Raw genomic sequence first — 27915 nt, 5'->3', positions numbered from 1 at the left:
CTTCTGATATAACCCCTCACCTGCTTTGTTCTCTTCTCTTGAGAGAGAAACATTGACAAGCTACCTCCTGTGGAGCCTTTGAACATATTCAGGTTAACTTCCACTTCTGGAGGAGAAGAAAATAAATCTGCAGCTACCGATTTTATGCAAATGTTGTTTGACATGTGTCTCTTTCTAAAAGGATCTTTGCTATGTAGTCTTGTTCCCTCTTTGAAAACTTCTAGGACCCCTGCCTGAGTGTCCCTCCAGCAGCCCTGTTAAAGAAGGTTCAGGACAAACAAAATAGCTGGAAGGCATATTTATTTCCAATACCAGCAAAATCAGTAAGGTATGCTGAACTAGTGTGTTGAAAGAACTTCATTTTACACCTGTTGTAACAGAAAGCAGCATTTGAAGAGGATGCTCAAGACTACAAAAGAGAAAATTAAATAAAACTACCTCTTACATACAGTGGTCTACAAAATGAAACAAATTCAGTAAGTGTAGCCATTATCGTTTTCAATTGGTGCTATACTTGGGTAAAAAATCCTAAAACTCTTCATCAGTCCTGTAATAAATGTAGTAAAATGTTCAGAGATATTAAAAAAGCAATTGTGTTATTCAGTATGCTCTTAAAGGTAGGAATTGTGAAACTAATACAATATTACTGCACACTGCGTCATCTAAGAGACTCAAAGCCCTCATGTGAAGTCTTTACCTTTGATTTGCTCTTCCAAGTGCAGTGTTATCATGTATCCATGAAAATAACAAAAAATGAATACTATTGAAAATCAATTTCTGGAAAAAAGTTTATTTTCAGTTACTGTTTGGAGCATGAAATTTCACTGGTTCCAAGGGTTCTTTACTGGAGTCCTCCATAATATCATATTCAACTTTCGCACTCAACAGATTCAGGCAGTTATACTAGAAACAATAAACCTGAGAAACAGGTTCTGATTAAAAGTTTAGGAATAGCTTCTGTTTCTTTGTGAACTTAGGGAAGTTGCTTTCAGCCTCAGTTGATGCATCTGTGAAATGGGCTTTTATTGTTAACCTCAATAGGATGGGGATTTATTACTGTTTGTGAAGTTTGATAGTCTCTGCTATATAATACGTTCTAAGTGGAAGGGAGTAGTGGTTGGACTCGAAGGTAAAGGTTCTTAGTGCATGCCTCAGTAAAATTTACAACTTGGGAAATTCTCTTCTTATGCTGAAAACATTTCCTTTCTTCCTCCCCACTAGACAACTCTATACAACACAAAAAAAATGTTTGTGTCTTCTTATTATATCAGGCATTATTGAACTATAAAAAATTCTCATCTCACACATTTTAGTAGACTATGAAAGAAAAATTACTTACACTTGTTCAGGCTGTCACATTCCCAGCAACTGAAGTTAAGGAATCACCCTTGCACTGGCAAATAGCCAAAACCAGATGATATGAAGATTATAAATAGTGTTAGGGACCATGCTGCCAAATATACATATATACACTTATAAGTTTTTAATGAAATCCTAACCAGCTTTCTTTTTTTTTTCATCTGAGTGCTTATTTTAACAATGTAAATAGAAATTGAAGCCTTAGAAGTATGAATCATGCCTACTCCTTATTGATTTTATGTACACACTAGACAGAATGAGCCTGGTGTCTGAGAAATAACTGAAACTGGAATCATATTATTATGGAGACAGAGTAAAAAGGGTTGAGAAGAAACTGTTTAGTTCTAGTGTGTGCTTTCTGCCCAGTGAGGTTCCAGGTACTCTTAGGATCATAGAATCACAGGATGGATTGGATTGGAAAGGACATTAAAGCTCATATAAATCCAACCCCCTGCCATGGGCAGGGACACTTTCCACTAGACCAGGTTGATCCAAGCTGCGTCCAACCTGGCCTTGAACATTTTCAGGGATGGGACATCCAGCAGCTTCTCTGGGCAGCCTGTGCCAGTGGCTCAACACCCTCACAGTAAAGAATTTTTTCCCAATATCTAATCTAAATTTACCCTGCTTCAGCTTAAAACCATTGCACCTTATTCTATCCTTACATACCCTTGTAAAAAGTTCCTGTTCGGCTTTCTTGTAGGTCTCCTTTAGGTTTAGGAAGGCTACTCTAGGGTGTACTCTGAGTGTTCTCTTCTCCAGGCTGAACACCACCAATTCTCTCAGCCTGTCTTCACAGGAGAGGTGCTCTGGCCCTCTGATCTGAAGGTGTCCACTTTTATCACTTTTATCTCCTTTTTGTTGTTATTATTTCTTTTGAAACCATGAATGAGCAGTTACTTAGTGTCATAAACTCCATTGCTCCTTTGCTGTAGGATCCTGCATTCACAAGAATGGCAATTTTCTTCTTGAAACTGTCATCTAGTCTAGTCATGTACTATAGTGAGTGAAATAAAATGTTATAAATGCTAATAGCCAATATACCATGCAAGTCATCCAGCTAAGAAACTGTTTAAAATATATCTTATTGTGTACTCAATATATATAAAACATGTTTATAACTCAATATGCATTTTTAATTTAAATGTTGGCAACCTCAAAATATCTATATTAAATTAGCTAGAAGAATATAAATATCAATGGAGATTTATGCAGGGGATGTTTCCATATTAAAGGAAACATTTCTTTTGTCAAGAGGCTGTTTGCATTCATGAGAACTCAAAATTAAGGAGGAATAAGTTTTGTTTCTGCGCAGACTTGCTAACTAATGTTGGTTTAGCTCTCTCAAATGGTAGAATGTGTAAGTATTTAAAATATTGAATCAGACAAATTTTGAGATCAGTCTTGTATTCATCCTTGCATATAGCTTCATACTTCTCTGTCATACCCTGATGTCATGTAGAATTCCTGGTGTCTCCAATGCTGAATTTTAAGTTTTATCAGAGGAAGGATAGCAAAATCCATTTATCTTCAGAAAGGGAGATTTTTCAATAAGCACTTACTAACAAATAGCAGGTTTGGGTTGGTTTTGTTTTCTTCTTGAGCAGGTAAAGGATGGAGGAACTTAAGGAGAGCAAATTACTTTTAGAGGTGCCCTTTAGAATACTATTGGCCACTGAGCAGGCTGCCTTACTTGATGCTTAAGGAGGTTAAAATTATGATAAGTAGGTGCTTTGTTGTTTTTCAATATTTTTACAGTGAAACTCGTGGAGCCACTGAAATTCCTTTGCAATATTTTTTTTTTTCCTTAAAGAATGCATATTGTTGAATCTCATGGCTTTAACAAAAACTACAGGGGAACTGAATACTTAACACAAGCTTCCTTTGTACAAGTTGATAAGTTGACACTGTGTTTGGGTATGGTTGTGTTTTCTTTTCCAAAACAATTAGATTCTTTGATTCCTTTCTGTTGTAAAAACACCTTTCTCTCATTGCAGTGTTCCTAGGTTGTGCAGGTTCTTTCTGATTAAGCAACACGCACAAAAATCTTTGCTGATTTCTTTTTTTTTTTTCAAACGAGATTTTCTTACCTAAAAAACAAAAGGCCATACTTTTTTCTTACCTCCTGTAGTACAGTGAAGTTAAGGAGAGGAAATATAAAAATCAGATGTCATTGTAATGAAGGCCACAAAATCTAGCTGCACAGTCTGAATTCTTCAAGGGGCAGAGGCCCTTTAGAACAGTTCCCTGTGAGAAGCACACAAAGCTGATTGCAATGTTTTCAAGTTCAGAACATATCTGCACAAAATAAAAGCAGTAAAAAAAAAAAAAGGTGTTCAACAAACCAGGAAGATAGAACATGTGGAAACTAGGTAGAGGTATACAGGGCAGTATTGCTGCTTCCTGCTGTGGACATTTTGATTGAAGCATGCTGTTGTAGTGGAATGAGACTCTATATTCTCCTTTAAATATTTGCAATAATTCTGATTTTTAATAAATAATATTACTAATCCACACTCCTCCTCATTGCTTTATGATTAACACTTGTGCTGCACATCATGGCTGCTCTTAACACTTACAAGGCCCTGATATATAGCTAAATATTTCTGACTCCATCTGGTACAAAGAGAAGTGACAGAGAAGGGCTCCCCAGCCAGTTTATTGCAATTTAATGTAAATCTGTTATAATGCAGATGAAGTGCGGTGGCTTCCATGAATTCTGAAAGTTGTGATTGGCTTGTGGCTGCTGTGCTGCCCTCTGAAGATTTGCTGGGTTTAATTTTACATTGCACAGCCATTAGCTGACTAAAATTTCTCACTGAATCATGTTGCCACAGTACTATTCTTCATCATCCTCTTCCATTTCTCTTCAGAGTAACCTCATTCACCCAAGTTTTCCATCTCAGCCTTTCACTGTTTCTATCTTATAAATTGCAGGCTCCTAATACAGCAAAGCAGATAAAGCCATTCAGTTGACCCCTTAATGTACTATTTGCTTAACTGTTGTGTGTGGGAATAAAGTAACATTCCCAGTGATTCTCACAGTTTCTGTGTTCAGTCTGAACCAAAGCATGGCAGCAGCGCCCTTAGGCCTTGGGCATGGGCGCATAGCCCTTGTGCACGCGAGTTCAGTAAAACTTTGTCTACAGCTTTCTCAATATGTTTGCTGGATAAATATCATTGTTTTTTTTTTTGTTCAACATGTTGAATTCTAGTTTCTGCAGACTGTCAAATGAACCTCCAGGCAACGAACAGATTCATCTTATGTGGCTGCAATCAGAGCTCGCCTTTCACCTGTTCATCATCATTGTAGCTCAGTGATTTTGTTGCCATCGTGTACAGAATTGCTTTTAAATGTACATTCTGCAGATTCCTGTTGGTTGGTGCTATTTATAGACAGGAATTGGGGTGATCAGGTTCTGTCATCCTGCATTAAGTGTTACCATATAGGTATGTAGGCCTTTAGGCCAATAATTCCCCCTCCCCTCTCTTTTCTGTATATTGTACTGTTTAGAGGGATAGAATTACATTCAGTAAGGTGATTAAACTGTGGCAAGTTATGTAAATCTAGAATGTAATTGAAGTACAGTAAAAACACCTGTAAATGATCACTGCTCCATTCCCTCAGGGAGAATTTAAAAATAACCTTTATGATAAAGTATCATACTTAGAATCTTTACATATGCAAACTAACATGTTTTGTCCTTGAGTAATTTTTCTGGAAGTAATTTACTACAGTTATTTAGAAAATATCTAAAAACAAGGGGGACATCATATTTCTTGAAGTTTTCCTCCTGCAGACTGGGGAGTTACCCTGGGAAAAAGTTGGTATTTTACTGTGGTTATATTCACCAGTGCAATCAATTGGATTGGTTAGAGGTGGAAAACAAAGGCTAATCACACCCAGGCTTCAGAACTGTTGCATTATTAACAGTGGAGGTTAACTTGTCCAAGATAGTAGTACTTCAGTTTGTAAATTCATGAACCTGGAATAAGGCAGAATGTTGTACTGGTTTCACCAAGCATTTATCCTACAATATGAAAGGTTGTAGCATGTGTTCTGTTGCACAGGAGTTCTGTTGCACAATAAATACAATCTGTAGTGATCTTCTTCACATTAAACTTTGTGTGGTGTGGCTGCAGATGGCATTTTCCCACCGTGTATTTGTCCTGTGTCTAGAGCACTGATGATTTTGAATGGAGACTTTGGTTTGGACGTTTACGTAAAATCTTCATTCCAAATACAAATAAAATGTAAAACCGATAGATGGTTATTGAAACTTAAAAAAAAAAAAGGCTTATTTTTTCTTTTAATCAAAATGGATTTATTTCCAACCAGTTCTAAAAGAAACTCTAAAAACCTCTGAAATGTAAATTGAAATGATCTCGTCACCTGTTGCTTTGTGCTCCTGCTGTAAGGTAGCTGCCATGGACATAATTTCACATAAAGCTTTCTAAAGTGTTTTTCCTTCATCCTACAATAGAAAGTATGTATTTTTTATTAAAACCAATCCTTAATTTGAATAATTTTTCTTCTTCTTTTTATTACAGCGAAAGTCCATTTTTGCTGTGAGTTTCATTGCCGCATTCCTCTGTCTGATCATTGTTCGTCTCACAAATGAAGTAACTTTCCCTTTGATCCTGAACTGCTTCGGACAAACCAGTGTCAAATGGATACCATTTTCTAATGGCCAAAGGCAGCCTCTGAGAACTCATTACGGATATATAAATGTGAAAACGCAAGAGGTAAGCCTTGGTATCAAGAGCACAGTAAAATGGATGAGAAGATTTCTCTTTCTCTGATCTCCTGTATTGGCTTTTCTACCACCCTGCTAGTGTAAGAACTTAAAGCAAGCAATGTTTCTGAGCAAAGTGTCTTTTTTAAAGTGTGCTACCATTGAATATTTAAAATATCCTCCATGTCTGCAGTGGAGAGAACAGTGAGCTAGCCTCAAAATCATGCTTGTTTGCAGCAAAACCTGGTATTTATACAAGCAAGAGAATTTTTTATATTGATTTCAAGCCTTCAGTCCCTTTAACTCAAAAGGAGATTTTCCTCTCTGTGTTTGTAATAAAGTTCTAAAAATGTTTAATTTTGTGTGGGAGACCCAAGAACAAAGTAGTTTATTTGTGTTTATATGTACATGGAAGAGGAAAAGTGAATGATTTGTGAAATGAATGTATGTGAGTGTAGAAAATGTGTAAAGCTAGACATTTAGCGGATTTTCCTGAAACTGTTACATTAACACTTGGTGGCTATTCAAAAGTCAGATATGTATTTCCAGTCTGTATTTTACAAAGTTTTGGCCTGTATCTGATTTGCAAAATACTTGCTTGTGTGATAAAATTAGATCTTACAGAGACTTCTGCTTTAAGCTGTCTTAGTTGGCAGAATACCTAACGATGGCGCGTTTTAGTGATCGTAGCGCTTTTCCCCTAGACTCTTCCTATCTCTTTCTGCATGCTCATTGTAACAGGTGCAAAATAAGGTAACAAAAATCAAGTCTTTCTAAAAGTTGTTTCTTATAGCCCTGTCAGTCATGAGAAATACCATCAGATTCCCACTTTCTGCTACTTATGTTTTGTTATAAAATCGTTATTATTATATTCATGAATATAATAGAGAATGACAATAGTTTACTTCAGGATATTCAGTCCTAAAAGTGTATTGGACAGGTTAGTTGTTTTTTTTACCTTTAGAGTGTTAAATACAAAAATCAGAATGAGAGAGACTATAATTTTTAGGAGGCAGCTTCTTTTAATCCTCTGTAGCTTTTGATTGTTGTCCATGTAAGTTGCAGCACTGAGCATATTGGGGAGCAAAGTACAATATCTGCAGAGCAGAAAACATACAAGAACTTAAAAGTAAATCTCTTCGAGTCAGGGTGTGAATCCTAGTCCTAGTGAAATGAATGTGAGCTGCTGCTGAGTTCAGAAGTACTAAGTCTTCCGCCAGCATACCTTAAGCAGAAAAGGACCAGCAACACACTAAAAATGAGAGGGCATTGTGTTCTGTATGTCCCTGTGTTATTGCCACAGAGGCAGGCATGGAATCTGAATGAGGTAGAGCTGCCATGGTCACTTGATCACTATCAGTCTGAACTGATAAGTGGAGAGGAGAGGAGCATGCTAATACATTTTTATTCACCATTGCCTTCATGAGAGGTTAGATTTAGCTTGTAGGAGCCTTAATTCATTCTTAAATTTGATAACACGCTTGGAAGTTCTAACAGTAAATGGAAATGAATGTCCTGAATGTCGGTGTCCAGTATTGATCAGTAAGACATTTGTCTTAATTTAGCTTAGGTCATGAAGGACCCCTTACACTTAGTAATTTTAATTGTTTTCCCCCTTGTATTTGCAGATTACATTCATATTTGCTAATTAAAATGGTAATGAAGAAACTGAACATGCCTTGCTAATTGTGAATGCACTATCTTTTGACTTAATTATTCCCTGAGTGAGGGAAGTTTCATTGTGCAGCCCATGTGAAAAGCTTTTACACCGCTCATGTTCTTAACTCACACTCATAGCTTTCTCAGACTACAATTTTTGTAACACAGATTACTTTATAAAATAAGCTTTTTTGTACTATTTTTAATAAAAAGACCAGCAATTCTCAAATTGAGATTTGAGAATAAAACCATAGAGATTAAAACCACAGATGTCTCATTTCTGTGTAAATGCCAAATACATTGATTTTCTGTTCATTTCACAGAAGTAAGATATTCTTTTCAATTTTTTTATGCAGCTATGGTATGTAAGATAACCTCATTTAGTCCATGATGTGGGACTCCATCTTTTGTAACAGTTTTTCAGGGCTGGAGAGACAGTGTGTAGTGTGGAGCTGTTACCTGCTGATGCCACCTCTGAACTTGTCTGGTCACTGCTGAGTTCATCTGCTTTCATCAAAGTTCATTCTTTGTTGGGGTGATGATCAGAGGGAAGTTGGCTTCAGTCAGTGGTGATCTGAGGACAGTACTGGGAGACTCCTGCTGCTGCTGCTGGCTTTTCCCATGACTTTATTCTCTGCTGATGATCATGAGAACACATACTGTCTTTTCAAACTCCGGAGAGGTGGAGATGGGTATTTAGCTGCTGTAGAGTGTTACATAGCGGTCAACAGCATATAATTGAGTTCATTGGCTGTTTTCTCCCAAAATGAAATCCCCTGGAGGTACACACCAGACTTCACCATCTTCCAAAATTACCCACCATGTACACACAGGTCCCCGAGCAAATGCAGTACCACGAGTGGGTTTGCTTTTACCTGAAGCAGGAATAAGCCAGACTGTCTTCCCCAGCAGATTCTTTATGTGCACCATAGGAACTTCATCACCCTCTACAGTTGTAAAAGTTCTGGCAGATCCCCTAGTGTTGACCAACCAGGTGGCTTTTGGTAAATGTGTATTTCAGTGTTTAAAAGTCCCACAACACATTGCTCTGAGTGTAGCTTTTAGCAGCCCGTTGTACTGTTTGATTTTCCCAGAGGCTGGTGCATGATAGGGGATGTGATATATCCACTCAACACCATGTTCTTTGGCTCAATGGCTATAAGGTTGCTCTGTAAATGAGCCTCGTTGCCTGACTCAGTTCTTTCTGGGATGCCATGTAGCCATAAGACTTATTCTTATGGCTACATAAGGCCTAGGACAGTGTTCAGGGCAGTGACGTGGGGCACAGCGTATGTTTCCAGCATTCCAGTGATTAATGTAAACCCCATAGGTTGAGATAAAAACAGTCCAATAACTAAAGTATAATATAAAACTTAGTACTGTTACTACTAATGATAAGGGATATAAAAATGGGAGAGAATATAAAACGAAAAGAGGAAAGGAAAAAACTCAATAAACACAAGTGGTGCACAATACAATTACTCACCAACCTCTGACCGATGCCCACCCTGACCAGAGCAGAGATCTGCACCTTCTGGGTAACTCCCCCCAGTTTATATAATAGACATGACATGCTGTGGTATGGAATACCCCTTTGGCTAGTTTGGGTCAGGTGTCCTGTCTCTGCTTCCTCCTGGTTTCTTGTGCCCCCTTCTCACTGGCATAGCATGAGACTGAAAAGTCTTTGATCAGCATAAGCACAACTTAGCAACAACTAAAACATCGGTGTCTTATCAGCATTGTTCTCAGATGAAAGAAACCCAAAACACAGCCTACACCTGCTACTAGGAAGGAGAAATAAAATAACTCTTTCAGTGAAACCAGGACATAAACAGAAGATCCAGTACAGCTAATGCCCTAAACAAACATGGCAAGATTTTTTGCAAAATGGGGCACATGCCATCTCATCAAGGACCAAAAGCTGAGGTACTTATATCATAATGAATTATAAAAAAGTTATGTGATGGAAGAGAAGATAGGAGAGAAGGCTTTTAAAGGCATGAAGTACTTAGGGGTATTGGTTGATGAGAAACTGAACATGAGCAGGCAGCGTGCGCTTGCAGCCCAGAAAGCCAACCGTATCCTGGAGTGCATCAAAAGGAGCGTGACCAGCAGGTCGAAGGAGGTGATCCTGCCCCTCTGCTCTGCTCTCGTGAGACCTCACCTGGAGTATTGTGTGCAGTTCTGGTGTCCTCAACATAAAAAGGACATGGAACTGTTGGAAGAAGTCCAGAGAAGGGCCACGAGGATGATCAGGGGACTGGAGCACCTCCCGTATGAAGACAGGATGAGGAAGTTGGGGCTGTTCAGCCTGGAGAAGAGAAGGCTGCGTGGAGACCTCATAGCAGCCTTCCAGTATCTGAAGGGGGTCTATAGGGATGCTGGGGAGGGACTCTTCATTAGGGACTGTAGTGACAGGACAAGGGGTAACAGGTTAAAACTTAAACAGGGGAAGTTTAGATTAGATATAAGGAGGAAATTCTTTACTGTGAAGGTGGTGACCCCCGGAATGGGTTGCCCAGGGAGGTTGTGAATGCTCCACACCTGGCAGTGTTCAAGGCCAGGTTGGACAGAGCCTTGGGTGACAGGGGTTTAGAGTGAGGTGTCCCTGCCCATGGCAGGGGGGTTGGAACTTGGTGATCTTAAGGTCCTTTCCAATTTTAACTATTCTATGATTCTATGAATTTTGGCTTTCTGATTTCTCTTTTGGTGACAGAATCTTTGCACACCTATTGAATGTGTTCATAGTCTTCTAAGAGTGTCTTTTGAAGCCTGTCATACTGCTGGGTCATCGATAACACTCCCTCCTGTTTGTCAGCCACTTCCAATATCCTCCTCCTTTTTTTCTTCACACTTATTCTCTGTCTTCCTCTACCTGTTCTTCTTGGGATTCACTCTGAAGCATGGCTGCTTACAGCATGCCAAGGCTCTTGAATCCCAACTTCTCAGTGTACTTAAAAAGTGCACATACAAGGTCAACAACAGAGTAATTAGAGTAATTTACCACCAACCCAGTCAGTCATCTGACATAACAGGGAAGCTAGAAAATGTAGATGAACTACTATTCTATCTTTTCTGTCTCTCACTTGCAAATGTGTTTCCTGTGGAAAAAACAAAACAACCCTAAGGCTTTAATCCATATAAAAGAAGTTGAAGTTAAGAGGAGCTGATTTCTTTTGGGGTAAGGCTGAGTAGGATGAAACTTGAAAACCCTATGAGATGATGGAAAAGCAATTACTTGGTGGTTTACTTGGTAGTTAAAGGTGAAATGATCAATGATTTGCATTAAAGAAGATCAGGATATATGGTCATGTGAACATTGGTGTTTATCTCAAGAAAAAAACCCAGCAATGTGTATATTATTAGGTGTGATAAGAATTATGCTGTAAAGTTATATTTCAAGGGTGTTGTGTATTTGACAGTATAGTACTATGGAATTTATTTTATTAAAAATTATGAAAAAGATTTAAGATTACCAGAACTAGATTGTATGGGAGTTTTTATTATAAAATGCAAAAGAGAGTCACAACTTAATCCCTAATTCAAGCTGTACATAATACAGGGTTGTTGCTATGGTTTCCTTGATATGTAGCTATAGCAACAGCTTTGGAAAAAATGACTTTATGTACAGTAAACATACTGTATTTGAAGTATAAATAGATGTGAAGTGTTGTACTATACTGGCCCATTATGTCTAGAAACGTTTTAGTTTGACTTTTGAGATATTTCTGAAATTGATGAATCTTTACCTAGAAAATTTCCATCCAATTTTTGCCCTTGCTTCCCTCAAGAGAACAGGATCACTTGGTAGTCTTCTGCAATGGGATCTCTTTCCCCTTCTCCACATCCACGTCTGAGAGCACTCCGTGAGATGTGCAATAGACTATGGCTGCCTGTTTTGCGATATTGTTCTCTCACTCAAGTACATGAATTTTGACCTTTCAGTGAAAAATAGGTGTACAGACAAGATGACCTTTCAGTCCCTCATTTCCTCCACTTTGTACCTACGGATTTTTAGTGATGGGCTCCCTGAAATCCATCCTTAAGAAATGTCATGCCTATCATGTGTTAGTTACTTTTATCCTATTCCTGGTATTTTCATAGAAAATATTACTTTGCTACAAGTCCACAGTAGTTACCTGATTGAAACCTATCGTAATTTGGGTAAACTTCTCCCCTCACACCAACCTGACGTGATGATTCTTCTTGTGTAACAAAAAAGGGCAAGCAGATAAAAAGAAGCAGGTATTGAATATAAAACCTTCCTCCTTTCTTTCATACCACTCTTACTCTACAAAGAGTTCTGGCAAAATTAATGAACATCATGTATTTAAATTGCAGCATTATGACATCAATTTAAAACCCATTAGCAGTTTCAAACTTTATGCTAGGTAAGTCTAATAATATTCTTGGATATTTGATTGTGCTTTCTGAAAGGTGAATATTGAATAGAGTTTTACTCTACTGTCAGTATTAAAATAATATAGCATTTTCTTACGTAAAATCTGAAATATAGCTGCAATAACACTTGAAACATAATTATAAAAAGCATATTCAAGTACTATATGAAGATTAAAACTGTTCTTGGAAACGGGTAAGTTCTGAGATGACCTAAAATCCCTACATTAAACTGCAACTGTGAGATCTAATGGCTTCATCTAAAATGAATTCTGAGGGAGAGAAGAGCCTTTGTGTCATGAACATTGAAGAATCTCACAGTATAATGATGAGCTTTAGACAAAAAGAAAATGCACTGTAGCAGTTTGGATTTATTTTTTTTTAATCCTATTGTAACTGAAAAACTCATCAATGCTGTGTTGATATTGAAGAAATAAATTCGGATCGTATTATCATATACCATTTTGTCTCTTAACCTGAAAAAAAACTAGTATAACTTACTATATAAGCATTAGCTGCTTCCCAGTTGTGGCACACGCAGTTACATATATTTGTGAGCATACAGGATAGTTCCTTTTTAATCTTTTTGCCAGAAATCTTGTGGTAAAACTCTGCTGAAACGAGTGGAAGTTTCCAAACATTGAAATATCCCAGATATGAATAAATAAAGGAGGAGGCTACAGAACTTATACATATCTGTGTATTCCTTTTTTAATTTTATTTTTTATACAGAATAAAGTAATTGCATTAAAAGCCAACAGCATATGAAGTATAGAGGAAAAAAAACATAACATGCAGAAACTATCCCTGCCTGTGTCAGGGTTTGGAATTAGATGGTCTTTGAACAAGTCCCTTCCAACCCAAACCATTCTTTGATTCTGTGAAATATAAGGAGATGTGATGTGCTATCTGGCAGATAAGGCACATACCATTTCAACAATAGTAATAGCATAGCTGTCAAACATGTTAGGAATAATCATAGGAAGGACCAGTACCAATCACGAGAGATCTTGTTCTTCTAAAAATTGAAGGACTAAATCAAAAAATGCACAAAGAAGGCAAAGAATATGTTGGATGCTTTAATATCACTTTCTTTCCAGATATGGCAAATAAGATAGACTTTAAAAAAGCACTGCAGTTTTCATACAAAATACTAAACATAAGTAAAGCTAGTGATCAACCTGGGAAGGTTTAGGTTTTGCCTCTGTTAGTGATGGATTCAGAATGACACTATGAAAAGGAACTTGGAGAAGAGCACTGGGCTTCATTTCAAAACGGAAGATACTAGGCCGTGAACTTGCATGGTGTATTCAGCTGACTTCAGAGATGTTTGTTCTTCTTGCTGAGAAGAACTGGGTCCTAGAGAGATTAAAAAACTACATAAACTGGAACTCACTGTGACAGAATGTTGCTTTAATATTTAATTTTTGACACATCTATGACTTCCATCCTGTCTTTGGGATCTAATTCATTGTTATAGCTTAAGAATTCATAGGGTATTTTGTTAAGAAAAGGTCATCTTTTTTGTAGTCGTTTATCATTTATATCCCTTCTAAGGCACAACTTTATATCAGTTGCTCACTTCACACCATTTCAGCCTTAGTAATCATGTAATAATAATAGCAATAATAAAGGGAAGTGAAACCAAACATGCTATGAATTCTTCCAGATATTTTTCTGCTTCTGCTGTATAAATTTTCAGGACTGTATTTTCATGAAAATATTACAGAAGCATTGGCTACATAACATTTTTAATGACAATCACATTGTTTGCTACACTTCTAGGATAGATTTTTCTGGTGGGTTGTTGGTCCTTGTCCTCTTGCCCCTCTGTGTTCTACTTATTATACCAGACCTCCTTGGGAGCCTTAGGCACACACTTGAAAATAAAAATCCTGCCAAAGACTTTAACCATGAAACGAGCAACTCCAGGAGCACATCTTATGTTACTGAAATGGACCTCACTAAACAAATTATCACCAGAGTCCCCACTGACCTCCTCTTTGCAACCCACCTTTTGCTGAGGAGGAGAAAGAACTATCAGAATAAGCTGCAAGGTCCACTTGAAACCACTCAGGCTGTTATGAACCTACAGGAAAGAAGGGAGCACAGATGATGTGTGTCCTCAGTAGAGTAAATCCTGCCAGCTCAGCCTTTTTGCTCTGTATGTGTGGAATTAGCTTAGGTTTTTAAAGCTGTCACAACTCTGATGGTGTCTCATGAGGAAAAAGTCAAGTGCCAGGATAAATATATCGAGTATACTATACAAAGGAATTAAATCTGCTCCACACAGAGCCTCAGTGTGATGAGTCAAGCAGTGTTCCCTCTGTGGCAGATCTGCTTTAAAAAAAAAAAGGCTAAGGGACTTGAGAAGAGATTACTATCAGGCAGTGAGCTGTGTCATCAAAAGTCAATCCCTAAGGAATCTGGGCTGGTAGAAATAAATGTCTATGATGCACAGTCATGGTCTGGATTGATCTGTTGAGCAGAGCTTACAGGTTATACTGGAAAAGGTGCCTAGTGTCATAGGTGCTATCCATCTGGGTTATATGTAATTTCCAGAGATTTCTCCCACCTTCTTGAAGATATTTTTTACTGCTAGCTGAGGGGAGGTTTATACTGGTAATGTTAGACTCCCAACAAAAAGGTGCTAGTTGTGTTTTCCACGTGAGAAGTGTAAACAACTCCTGTCCAAATCAGAGACATGGCACTGTGAAAATTGACTTGAGACCATTTGAAAACAAGAGCCAAACCTGTTTTGCAGTTTGCCAGCCTGATAGATCTTCTATCAGTGGAGCTTTGCTTTAGTTAAATGGAAAATTTAAACTAGATGTGTTGGGGGAGGGGAACATCATTCCATCCCAACACTCCAAGTCAGTTGCCAGCACCTATAATAAATGCTCGGAGCAACGTAGAGCTATCCCAGCCACTCCAGCCAATGAGCCGGCTTCAGTTGGAGCTCAGCTCAGATGCCTCTATACAAATGCCTGTAGTACGGGGAACAAACAAGAGGAATTAGAGATGTGTGCTCGTCTATGGGGTTATGATATCATTGGTACCACAAAAACATGGTGGGGTGACTCCTATGACTGGAGTGTTGGAATGGAAGGTTACAGGCTCTTTAGGAAAGACAGGCCCGGCAGACAGGAAGGGGGAGTTGCCCTTTATGTTAGGGATAGGCTGGAGAGTATGGAACTCAGGAACCTGCTTCGGAAGGTTCCATGGGATAGAGCCCTAGAGGGCAGAGGGGCCCAAGACTCTTGGTTGATGTTCAAGGATCACCTGTTACAAGCTCAGGAGTGCTGCATCCCAACCAGAAGGAAGTGCAGCAGGAGGGCCAGGAGACCTCCTTGGATGGATAAGGAGCTGCTGAGGAAAATTCAAGGGAAAAGAAGAGGCTTATAAAAGGTGGAAGCAAAGACAGGTGGCCTGGGAAGAGTACAGGGATGTTGTCCGGGAAGCTAGGGACCAGGTTAGGAAAGGAAAAGCCCAGTTAGAATTAAACTTGGCTAGGGGTGTTAAGGATAACAGGAAGGGATTCTATAGGTACACTGCAAATAAAAAACAGACTAGGGAGAATGTAGGTCCCCTCAGGAAGCTCTCGGGAGAACTGGCTACACAGGATTTGGAGAAGGCTGAGGTTCTCAATGACTTCTTTGCCTCGGTCTTCACTGGCAAAGGCTCTGACTGCACCACCCACGTCTTGGAAGGCAGACCCAGGGACTGTGAGAATGAAGACCTTGGGCCCACTGTAGGAGAGGATCTGGTTTGAGACCATTTTAAAAATCTGAACATGCACAAGTCCATGGGACCTGAATCAATCCATCCGTGGGTCCTGAAGGAGCTGGCGAACGAAGTTGCGAAGCCACTGGCCATCATATTTGAAAAGTCATGGCAGTGGGGTGAAGTTCCCAACGACTGGAAAAAGGGAAATATAACCCCCATTTTCAAGAAGGGGAAAATGGATGACCCGGGGAATTACAGACCAGTCAGTCTCACCTCTGTGCCTGGCAAAATCTTGGAGCAGATTCTCCTGGAAGGCATGCTAAGGCACATGAAAAACAACAAGGTGCTTGGTGACAGCCAGCATGGCTTCACTAAGGGGAAATCCTGCCTGACCAATTTGGTAGCCTTCTATGATGGGGCTACCATCATGGGGCTGAGGATGATCAGGGGACTGGAGCACCTCCCGTATGAAGACAGGCTGAGAAAGTTGGGGCTGTTCAGCCTGGAGAAGAGAAGGCTGCGTGGAGACCTCATAGCAGCCTTCCAGTATCTGAAGGGGGGCTATAGGGATGCCGGGGAGGGACTCTTCATTAGAGACTGTAGTGACAGGACAAGGGGTAACGGGTTAAAACTTAAACAGGGGAAGTTTAGATTGGATATAAGGAGGAAATTCTTTACTGTGAGGGTGGTGAGGCATTGGAATGGGTTGCCCAAGGAAGGTGTGAATGCTCCACCCCTGGCAGTGTTCAAGGCCAGGTTGGACAGAGCCTTGGATGACATGGTTTAGAGTGAGGTGTCCCTGCCCATGGCAGGGGTTTGGAATTTGATGATCTTGAGGTCCTTTCCAACCCTAACTATTCTATGATTCTATGATTCTATAAAATTGAATGGAGTATGCTTTGGGCTGGTAAAGATTAAAGCAGAGAGGTTTGGTGTAATAGCTTCTTGAATGAGACCATACCACTGGGGAAGATAGGAAAGGTGGGCAAGTGTAATGAGCAGGTAAGTGAGGTTTGTGGGCAGGGGAAGGAAGAAAAAACTTACTACTTTTATTCTGGATGACAGCTGAATTCCATTACCATGATGTGATTACAGCTTTTGTTGAAAATAGTTGCTAAATGAAGGATGAGCTGTTTTGCATTACTAGCTTATCAAAGCATCTTCTTGGTGTTCCATTTCATCAGTTGGGAGAGCAGTGCTCTATTGTATACTCACATGATAGCATATTAAAGAGCTACCGCTGTTTAACAATTGATGCGTCGGTCATAAGAAGTTCAGTGTCACCCTCCTGAGTTTATTCCTGCAATCTATTTCTCACAGAGACTCAAGGAATCCTTTGCAGTGTTGCTAGTTTTGATGTGCTGAAGACAGTTAAGGTACACTTCACACTGGTGTATAAAATAATCCAGAGTAAAAGGAGCCTGTGAAAATGGAATTTTGCTCATATAATTGTTTCTACACAAGGGGCTTCTAGTGGCTATGGCAATCAGTGATATTAGCTGTTTGAGCTTCTGCCCAGCATAGTTTCTCTGGCAGGGATGTGCAGAACTGAGCTGACCTGAAGCTATTAATACTGCAGGGAAGCAATGTGCCAGCAGTACACACACAGTCACACATACGTGCATGGGTGTGCATGTAAACACATCGGCTATAACTTGCTCAGGAGACAGACTCCTAACACTGACAATCACACCAATTGCTAGTTTGTTTTAAACCTGCAGCCATCTTCCTTGAAAGCCTTTGCTTTCCAAGTTTGCTCCCATGGCCATCTGTCATAGCCTGTATTTGGCAGCTTCAGGTTCTGCTGCAAGGCTCTGTGGGTTGAATACAGTTTTGTCTTTTTTGTTGTTCTCTGAGTTGGTGGAAAGTTTTTCCACATGAGCCTTTTCTCTTAGGCTTTTTGTTAGATTAAAATATGAACCTTAAATACATTTTGAGCTGTTAATCTGTGCTTTCTGCCCTCAGACAGGGCTGGAACAGGTGGGCTGTTATAACTGCTGCATAGAGAGAAATGAGCTCAGAGACCCTCTTAGAGCAGATGCAGATTGCACCAGCAATAATTGCTTTTCCTGGGATAGCCTCTCTTGTCTGGCTGAATACATTAATCCATACTACTAAATACGCGTCATTTGGTCTGTAAAAGAGCCTGCATAACTGTCATAACAAAAACCTCATGCCTCTTATTGGCACTGCTACACTGGCAGTGTGTACAACTTAGAGCTCTACTTGATAGAGATATAACTTCTGCAACAAGGAGCTACATTTTCTGTGGGTATAGCTGTAAATTTTGTGTACTCCTCATAACTTGTTTTTGAACTACCTCTAAACCAACAAATGATATTACCACCAACACTGAAAAGTTCATGGTAAATTGTGTCCATAGGGTTGCACCCTAAAATGAAAAGCAGTTTAGTCTGGGGAGGGATGGGGAGAAAATGAAGTTCTGTGTTATTTACAGTATTTCTTTTCTTCATCATTATTTTTTCTTCTCTCCACTTGATATATTTTTCATATTCAGCTAGTCAGAGATTACAGTAATCTGTTGTTTCCTGTCACTCAGAAAAACAGTTGGCATCCCTGTTAGATATATAAATACAGTGTTAAATGAAATTCCCAAAACGACTGCAGAGAAATTACTAGAGTGATTTTGGGATTGTCCACTTAATAACAACAATTCATCCTCCATTTTCCCCAACCCCAGGGGTGCACGTTACTGCCTTTGCCTTGTTCATACCACTCAGATCCTCTTTTCTGCAAGTAATAGCATCATTTTTCTAAGTACAGCTTCTTGAATTTGTCTTTAAGAGTCTGTTGTAGTTAGGACCCAGAGTTTTGAATTTGAAATTGATGGAAATGCCACAGGTCTTAAATCAATATCTCTCTAGGGGGCAGAATCTACTTGCTCCAGTTAGAGATGGCAAAGAATGCTCAAGGGCCTCATATTGATATTACACCAGCCAAAGTGAAAGTTGGTTTGGGTTGATTTCCCTGATTCTAGTGCAGTGATGCTACCACCCTCCCTCCCTTCTGCCTTTTTGAGTACTGGTTCCTAGGATTCGTGTTTATAAAGAGAAAATATTATTTCTGGAGTGCATCATGTTGGAAAAGTAATGTTTCTAAGCTTTTTTTCAGACGCCTTCAGACTCCTATGAAATTCCTGACTGTATGCACAGGAGTCATCCCAAAGTAGTTCCAGGGCATTACACTGAAAGCTTAGATCAGCACTGGCAAATATCCTACTATAGAAATGAGTCACCAAGGTGAACTATAAAGTTTGGCCTTTAGATAAAAACAAAACCCCTGTATTTGATGACATAAAGTATATCATGGAATTGATCAATGATGGACGATTATGTTCTCTGGTGGCTTTTGTGCAATTATTTTTATCGGTTTATTAACATTTTCTAGCTTACTGTATTGCAGCTCATGTCATCTTGTTTCTAGCATGTAAAACATTTGTGATGTCTATCCTGTTTCTTGTCAGCTCTTCCTTTATAGATCCCTTGTATGTTGTCCAAAACTGCTGATTTCTTTCTTCAGCCTTCTTTCTGATTTGGCTTGCCCATCATTGCCCAGAATTTCTTTCACTAGATCATCAGGTTACCTCTTCCTCCCATATATGCTACTATACTTTGAAGGCATAGCTTGGAGATTTAGGAGAGCCCCAAAATGAATGCATTATATTAATTCAGCCTTCAAGTGACAGACTTTGGAAAAGCAACTGGGAACAGATTTCAAACCAGAAAAGGTTATTGCAAAATTGTGGCTCAGGTCAGAGCTCACATACATTTTAAAGTTTCTTTCCAATGTCTTTACAAGCAAAACTTATTTCTCAAATGGAGTGACCCCCAAAATGGTTTATTTGTCGCCATGCCAGTGTGTCCCAAAGTCTGAGTACGGGCATTTCTCAGTGTTTTTGAGGCTAAGCTTCTAGTTAGAAGACAGAGAAATGTAATTTTCTCAAATACATAGTAGATGGTGTTTCTTCGTTAATCCTCTCAATGGTAGACCTTTGGAGAGTCCCACAAGAGAGTGTCTTGGAGGTAGAGGGACTGTCCTGTGGGATCCCTCACTCAGGTGAGTCCACTTTGGAGTCGTCCTATCCATGCCCAGCTGGTCCTTGGTGCTCCTTGTCATCACTAGTATCAATGAGAACTGGTGGAGCTGGTAACATTACTGTGAGGCAAATAATGATAATTAGTGTTAATCATTTACTCTGAAGAGAACGGGCATCAGAACAGGCTGCAAGTCTTAAAAGTTAGTCTCAGTTTCTGTTGCTTCAGGATCATCATGCTTGTAAAGGGCTCCTGTTTATCAAGAGCAGGTAACACATGTGGATCAAGTCACTTCTGGTAATGTTCAAGAAGTAAAATGGGGGTAGTCAGATTGCTGTTGTAGAATGATTGGTGATCGACTATCCCTGATAGATTATCACTTATTAGTATTGCATTGCAACCAGAACTTTATTGTCAGAACAACAAAAGTCATCTTTGCACTGCATTAACGCTTTATTCTGACCAACAAAGGATGAGGCAATCTAGGTACTGTGACAGCAGTGTTGGCATGTATTATATAATGATATATAGCAACTTCCATAGACTGCCATTAATTTCTGCATGAATTCTGTCTGTCTTTGATAAGCATGTGTAACTCCTAATAAATTATTTTGGAGCTGAGCATAAGAATCAAGGAGAAATGAACATTTGTAGTTATGGAGTTTGGTGATAGCTGAGAATGAGAAGGCAAACTGACAGATAATTGTAGATAAGAAGTAATTTTCAAACAATGAATGGGGGTTTAAAATGATTTGCCAACTCTGATGACCACAATGCAAGGTAAATTCTGTCATGAAATCTGAAATGTTTTGTTCAAGCTGTTGATAATCACATAGAAAGCAGCATTGTGGTGCTCCATCCACTTGCTCTTAAATAGCTTGCTCCAGTTCTGGTGGGTGTTATCCACTCTTCATTTCCTGGGGAAGAAATGGTCTTCTGTGAGGTTGTTCACCTCAACAGTGCAGAAATAATTTTCTGCAAGCGTACTATCATAACAGAATCCTCAAACGAAATTACAGTGACACTCTGAGGTCTCTGAGATTAGTGTCTTTTTTTAAGACCTCTATTTCCTCCAGTATTACTTCCAGTCATGCACACGTCATAGAATCATAGAATCATAGAATAATTAGGGTTGGAAAGGACCTTAAGATCATCTAGTTCCAACCCCCCTGCCGTGGGCAGGGACACCTTACGCTAAATCATATCACCCAAGGCCTCGTCCAACCTGGCCTTGAACACAGCCAGGGATGGAGCATTCACAACCTCCCTGGGCAACCCATTCCAGTCTACCACAAGTAGCATGAATAACACATATATTTTTCCTGCAAGTTTCAGTGTGTGCTAAATTGTTGCACACACAAAAAATAAAATCCAGTGCTGAAAAAAAACAAGTGGCTACTCATCTCCCTGCTAGTATGTGATTGACCCCTATCCCACATTAACTCAGATTTTAACCTGTCTGCTTTTATATTTACAGTTCTGGGGCCTTTGCCTGCATCCCTTGGAAGATCATGTAATAGACTGTAGTTCACCACTTCAGTTTTCCTCAGACTGAAATCAGGAAAATAACACAGCTGTTTATACCTCTTTAGTTCTTGCTTCTTTAAAGAACTTGGGTCCATTTTTCATTCTCTTCTCTCTTCCAGTGTATACAGACACATACAATTCAAACTTTCTCACCATGTAATCAAGCAAAACCCCTTGTTATTATTCCTAATTCGTCTATAGGAAAAGCTCACCCCCTCTTCTATTCTTGTTTTCTGTTTCCTGTAACTCAGCATGGGATTTAGCTGTAACGGAAGAGGGGAGATGACCTAACTTTACCTTTGCTTCTAGATATCAAATTACCTGGGATTTATTTTTCATGAATTGTCTTGGATTTTTTTTCATGGGATGAATCACTTTATGATTTCCCAAGATTATGCCCAGTTTGTTACTTTCCTCATCCGTTTCTGCTCTTTCTGCAAATAGCATTTATTTTCCCCTGAAGATTATAAAGATAAGGCAGATATAATGAGGAAAAGATCACAAAAATGTGTGTATGAGACCAACTAAAAAGGGTTTAGAACTAAAACCAAAGTTATATTTTTTGTTTGGTTTAGGTTTGTGTTGTTATTTGTTGTTTGTTTCAGTCCATGTAAGAAAACTTACAGTGGTTTGAGTTATTCTTGGAGTAGGCTTTTTGGCCATTATTTTTTTCCATTCAGTCTACAGTAGCATTCTTCAAGTTTAAATGTTTGTTCATTAGAGGAACAGCTTTCACAATGGAATGTGTCAGACCTGTTAAAAAATTAACAGCTCATTTTACATTCAAAACACCTGAATTGTGTATATACTTGCAGTTCTTGTACATTCAGATTAATTTCCCATTTATCTAGGAAGTTGTATGCTGAATTCCTGAAAATCAGCCTTTTTATCAGTCTTTACAAATACAAAAGTGCCTCTCATAATTTCCCTTCACTCACTAGGCATGTCATTTTGCTTTGAAAAATCTAGTTTGCCTGGCAAGATCTTTATAAACGTAAATAAAATTTTAGCAACTACATATCACTAACAGGCATTTCTACGTTAGATGTGAGTGAGTAGATATTATTGCATAATACATCTTAAAATCTGCTTGAAATTTTAAATTGCTAGAGGATTCATGAATGTAACATTTTTGTTTCTTTTCAATATGAGTATCTCTATACAAAGCCACTAGACATTTCTGGATGCCAGAAATATTTGAGATAGGATAATCTTTAAAAATTGTTCTGTGCAGAAGTAGTATCTATTATTTAATGATCTAGGTGATTTCGGAGGACAAAGGTGTTTCTAGATTGCATATTTCAGTTTGCTCCCAGTATCACTGTAAATGAGACCTCAGGTTCTCATGCTTTGTGGAACCAGTGTGTGGGTGTGCAAGACTCGCTTCCTGTTAAATAGATTTGGTATTTTGGATGGTTCACAGCTCAGATTCTGTCGGCCTTTGCAAAGCACTGGGCACCACTTCCTGTAATAGTTTAAAAGCAAAGGAGGCTCAAAGAAGGTGAGGAAACATCTGTGTATCAACAACTGTTATACCAAGCTCAGTGGCATTTTAAAAGCCTGTGTTTTGCCCCATTTTAACTGAACAGTTTATGGCAATTAATAGTATATGTGGCTGCAATATAAATTCTACTTTGAAAGGATGCCTGGTTTCATTTTGCAGCAGAAAACAGACTTGACATGAGCTTTCGTCCATAGGTAATAGGCTCTTGAAGGCTCAGAGTGTTACTTTCAGCAAAATGCTAATGTGGCAAATTGGTACATTTAACACTCATACACAAATGCACCCTTTTGTGTAATATGTAGTTGATTGTAACAATTATGGATACTATTTAATGGTGCCATCTTAAAACCTTCCAGTGTGATACTAACTAGAGAATTTGTTACTGATGAAATCATTATAGTGTTATAGAAATGAAACAGGTTGCTACTGAAATTACTCTCAAAATCCAATTGTGACTTCACTGGAATTATTCTCATGATAGATGTTAAGTATATGTGTATTCCTTATTTTTATAGAATCAGCATTTTTATTTGTATGCTTAATTTTATTTCACTATCTGTTATGTATATATTAGGTTTTGCTTCTCATTTTCAGTTGTGGTCAAAGATAACTTTAGTCTGATTTGCCTTCATCTGATATTCTTCCGTTCTTATGGATGAATAAAGCAGCATACTTCCTTACTTGAGACCTGCCTAGGATTGCTCAAATTAACACAATGAAGAGTCCTATTTTATCAATACTTGAATGATGCAAGTCATCTCAATTTCCTTTTGAGGGTTTCCTTAGAAAGAAAAACATGCTTTATAATTTCTTGCCTGCAAATCAATTCAGAGTTCTATTATATTTTTCTCATCAAATCTCATGCTGTACCAAAGGTTTCTTTATAGGCTCCTGATTCCTCCTCACCTTTGGTTCAGACAGTGTCTGATTGAAAAAGAAAAAAACTCAAAAATCTTCTTGCTTGATTATACTTCATGATGATTAATTGAAATCCTTCATCAGAATGGGAGATTTCTGTGACTTCCCTTGTTCCCCAAGTTCAGTACACCACACCGTGTTTCCATGACATCTCTGCATTGTTCTAGCTCTTATTAAAAGATGTGATATTTTAACACTTTCAGAATGACAGCCTGACGTCCATTGGTAATTGTACCATCTTTTCTTTCTGCTCTTGACCTTACAATCTAGATTAGTCCTATAAAAGCTAAAAAATGCCCATATCTGTTCATCAGATCCTCTCCCTGCAGTCACAAAGCCTAGCCACAGAGGGAGCAGCCAGCCACCAACCACCACTTTTGTCACCAGCTGTACAATAAACTTGCCTGCTTGGCTCAGAGGAAAACGGTGCAGAAATAGCTTTTATTTCCCACACTCTTACATTTCTTGCATTTTTCTCTGTTCCTAAAGAAGCACACTTACTGAATGATACTAACCTAATTTGACAATGTCGTGGTTTAAACCCAGTCAGGTAACTCGTTCACTCACTTCCCCCCCTTTCTTGCCCTCCCCCTGCTCTCGGAGGGACGGAGAGGAGAATCAAAAGAATGCAACTCCCACGGGTTGAGATAAGAACAGTTTAGTAACTAAGGTATAACACAAATCACTACTGCTACCACCAATGATAACGATGATAAAGGAAATAACAAGGGAAGAGAATACATCATCTCACCACCAGACGACCGATAACTCGCGCCCCCCAGCCCGACCAAGCTCCGACCGATACCTCCTCCAACCCTGCAGTCTCCCAGCCCTTCCGGCTCACTCCCAGTTACATCCTGGGCATGACGTGCTGTGGTATGGAATACCTCTTTGGTCAGTTTGGGTCAGGTGTCCTGTCTCTGCTTCCTCCTGGCTTCCCCTCCTCCCTGGCAGAGCATGAGGCTCACAAAGTCCTTGGCCAAACCTAAACATCACTATCAGCTCTGTTCCCAAGCTGAAAGTCAAAACACAGCACTGCACCAGCTACCAAGAAGGGGAAAAATGACTGCTACTGCTGAACCCAGGACATTATACCCCTTATTCCATACCATTCACGTCATGCTCAGATCCCACATTTTCAATATACCATCACTCTTATCTCAGTGCACTCTTATCTTAGTGCATGGACCAGTCCCTATAAAGCTGCTGAGTCCATCTGGTCCATGATGTCAGGCTCCATCTCTTGTAACAGTCTTCCAGAGCAGGAGAGACTGTGTGCAGTGTTCACACTCGTGAATAACCTGGGCAACAGTGTCCATTGCTAAGTCCACCCCTCGATCATGAGTCCATCTCTGTGTTGCATCTCTGCTCTGATGGCCTGAAGTGCATTGGGCCCACCAGGCTCAAAATAATTCACTGTCCCCTTCAGCAGTTTCTGCAGCTTGTTGCTGGGGACTCCATACAGCTGCCTTCCATCTCCAATGCTTCCAAAGCACTGGAGGGGCCCAGTGGACTAGATACTTGCCCATACTGTCCCACACACCCTGCCACTCCTGGCTGTCCAGCCTTGGGGAAAACCTCTTGGTCCCCCTATATTGTTGTCTAACCCCAGACAAGACCCAAACCTGACTCTGCTTAACTTTTGAGATCAGACAAAATGGTCGTGGGTAGAACACAGCCTGTGTGTGTGCCAACATGCTGATCCCCATCACAATCAGCAGGCAGGTACCAAGGACACCCAAAGGCCATTCAAAACCTTCAGAACTCTCAAACGATGCTGCTATACTTGTCACTGGGGCTGGTGTAGCTGCTGTACTTGTCACTGGGGCTGGTGCAGCTGCTGTGCTTGCCGGCTCTCCCACCGCCAGCTTCTCTTTTCCTGAGTCCAGCTCTTCCTCCTCTGCCTTGCTGGGAAATGCTGCGTGGTCTCCTGCATCCTCCTGGGGCTCGGCGGGCGGCTTCCGGGAAATGCTCTGGCTCGGCCGCGGGGCTCGGCTCCTCCGCGGGGCTCGGCTCCTCCGCGGGGCTCGGCTCGGCCGCGGGGCTCGGCTCTTCCGCGGGGCTCGGCTCCTCCGCGGGGCTCGGCTCCTCCGCCGCCTTCTCCCGCTGCTCGGGTGCCCCTTCCTTCTGCTCCTCGACCGCCCCGACCTCCTCCCCCGGCAGCCGTCCCCTCGCGGCCTCCGGCCCCGCTCCCGCCGCCGCTTGGTCCCCGGGGCCGCTCTCCCGGGCCGGTTCGGCTGCCGCCGGCTCCCGGGGCCGCTCCCCCTCGGCTCCCCGCAGCCTCACGAAGATGGAGAGTAGGGTGAGGGCCAGGGCGGTGAAGAGCAGCCGGACGGCCACGTACAAGTCCACGGCCACGTCCGTCCCGCCCTGCTGCTGGAGCCCGCCCGTATTACAAGCCATTGCCATAAAGCACAGTGAGACAAGAACCTTAGCCCAGGCCCCATACTTGATAAACACTATCACAGCAAATACCGGCTCTACGTAAGTTACAACGGTCTGAAGCTGTGAGATCAAGCAAAACAACTCTGAGAGCCAATAAATCAGCATTGTGACGAGTGACTATTAATCCAGTCAAATCTGTCGTTATCTTGCCCCACGTTGGGCGCCAAGAACTGTCGTGGTTTAAACCCAGTCAGGTAACTCGTTCACTCACTTGCCCTCCCCCTGCTCTCGGAGGGACGGAGAGGAGAATCTGCAACTCCCACGGGTTGAGATAAGAACAGTTTAGTAACTAAGGTATAACACAAATCACTACTGCTACCACCAATGATAACGATGATAAAGGAAATAACAAGGGAAGAGAATACATCATCTCACCACCAGACGACCGATAACTCGCGCCCCCCAGCCCGACCAAGCTCCGACCGATACCTCCTCCAACCCTGCAGTCTCCCAGCCCTTCCGGCTCACTCCCAGTTACATCCTGGGCATGACGTGCTGTGGTATGGAATACCTCTTTGGTCAGTTTGGGTCAGGTGTCCTGTCTCTGCTTCCTCCTGGCTTCCCCTCCTCCCTGGCAGAGCATGAGGCTCACAAAGTCCTTGGCCAAACCTAAACATCACTATCAGCTCTGTTCCCAAGCTGAAAGTCAAAACACAGCACTGCACCAGCTACCAAGAAGGGGAAAAATGACTGCTACTGCTGAACCCAGGACAGACAATTATTGTAGTAAATTTGCCATCTGGAAACTGGAAATTCATGAATCCATGTTTTTAAAAACTTACAAGTATATGCTACATCCATGCAAAATGTATTAACGTGTACTTGGACTTGGTACTCTCATTGTGCTTAGTAGCTGGCTACCCTTCCTCCTAAACAGAGAAAACTTTACAAAGGAGGACAACACTGTTGACATGGTTTAGATAGTCCCATGGATTTCTATTATTTTGCTTAACAATTGCTTCCAAAGAATCTCAGATACCAGAAGCTATTTGTTAGGAGCAAATACTGCTAAGACCATCATGCTTCTGTCCTACTGTTGTGAAAATTGCCATGGGATTGTTACCTTTCACCTAGGTGGTCCCCACTGATGGGCAGAAATGACCTTGGTTTAATGTCTCATCTGAAGGCAGGCAGCTCTAACTGTGCAGCGACATCCCCCAAATGCTCTGTTGCAGTGTCAGCATTGGATACAAGCCCATGTCTCAGTCAGAGATGTGCATCTCTGACCTTCCAGAGTAAAGGCAATAGTGCTGCCAGCTGTGTTATGCTGACAGGCAAAGGACTTGTTTTTGAAATACGGAAGTAAAGAAATTGAGCTAAACACAACACGGACTTCTACTATTGAGAAATACATGGCAATAAACCTTCAGTTTCCAAATAATTTTGTTTTCCAGGTTGCTGGGAGTAATTTTCTTCATTAATGCAGTTCTGCAACATGATCTATTTAAATTTTATCACAGATGAGTTCTTTTAGCTGAATAAAAGCCTTTCAAAAAAACTGATTTATGTCACAGTCAACGCATTAAATAGAGCAATTCTGGTTCAGTGGCAAAGTAGTGGGGTCAAGGTCTTTGGTTCACATTTTCTA

The 27915-nt window shown here is 40.4% G+C and overlaps 2 protein-coding genes across 4 annotated transcripts in view; both read left to right on the top strand.

The window, feature by feature from the left end:
* The window catches only part of EBNA1BP2 (EBNA1 binding protein 2), a 498012-nt gene that overhangs the window by 153181 nt on the left and 316916 nt on the right, over positions 1–27915 (top strand). The gene's annotated exons all lie outside the window — the stretch shown is intronic.
* ST6GALNAC3 (ST6 N-acetylgalactosaminide alpha-2,6-sialyltransferase 3) overlaps positions 1–27915 on the top strand; it is a 253727-nt gene that overhangs the window by 121228 nt on the left and 104584 nt on the right. For all 3 annotated transcript variants that reach the window (XM_062617248.1, XM_062617247.1, XM_062617246.1), the window contains one exon: positions 5911–6105. Coding sequence is in view for 1 of the 3 variants with exons in the window: in XM_062617246.1 (XP_062473230.1) it covers positions 5911–6105 (195 nt within the window). In the remaining 2 variants the exon portion in view is untranslated. The remainder of the gene's footprint in view (positions 1–5910; positions 6106–27915) is intronic.

Source organism: Pezoporus occidentalis, unplaced genomic scaffold, assembly GCF_034315485.1.
Source record: "Pezoporus occidentalis ecotype Australia unplaced genomic scaffold, CSIRO_AGI_Poc_V1 ctg194, whole genome shotgun sequence".
Classification (NCBI taxonomy): Eukaryota; Metazoa; Chordata; class Aves; order Psittaciformes; family Psittacidae; genus Pezoporus; species Pezoporus occidentalis.
Note: the sequence above shows the minus strand (reverse complement) of the source record. Positions and strands in the feature narration are given on the sequence as shown.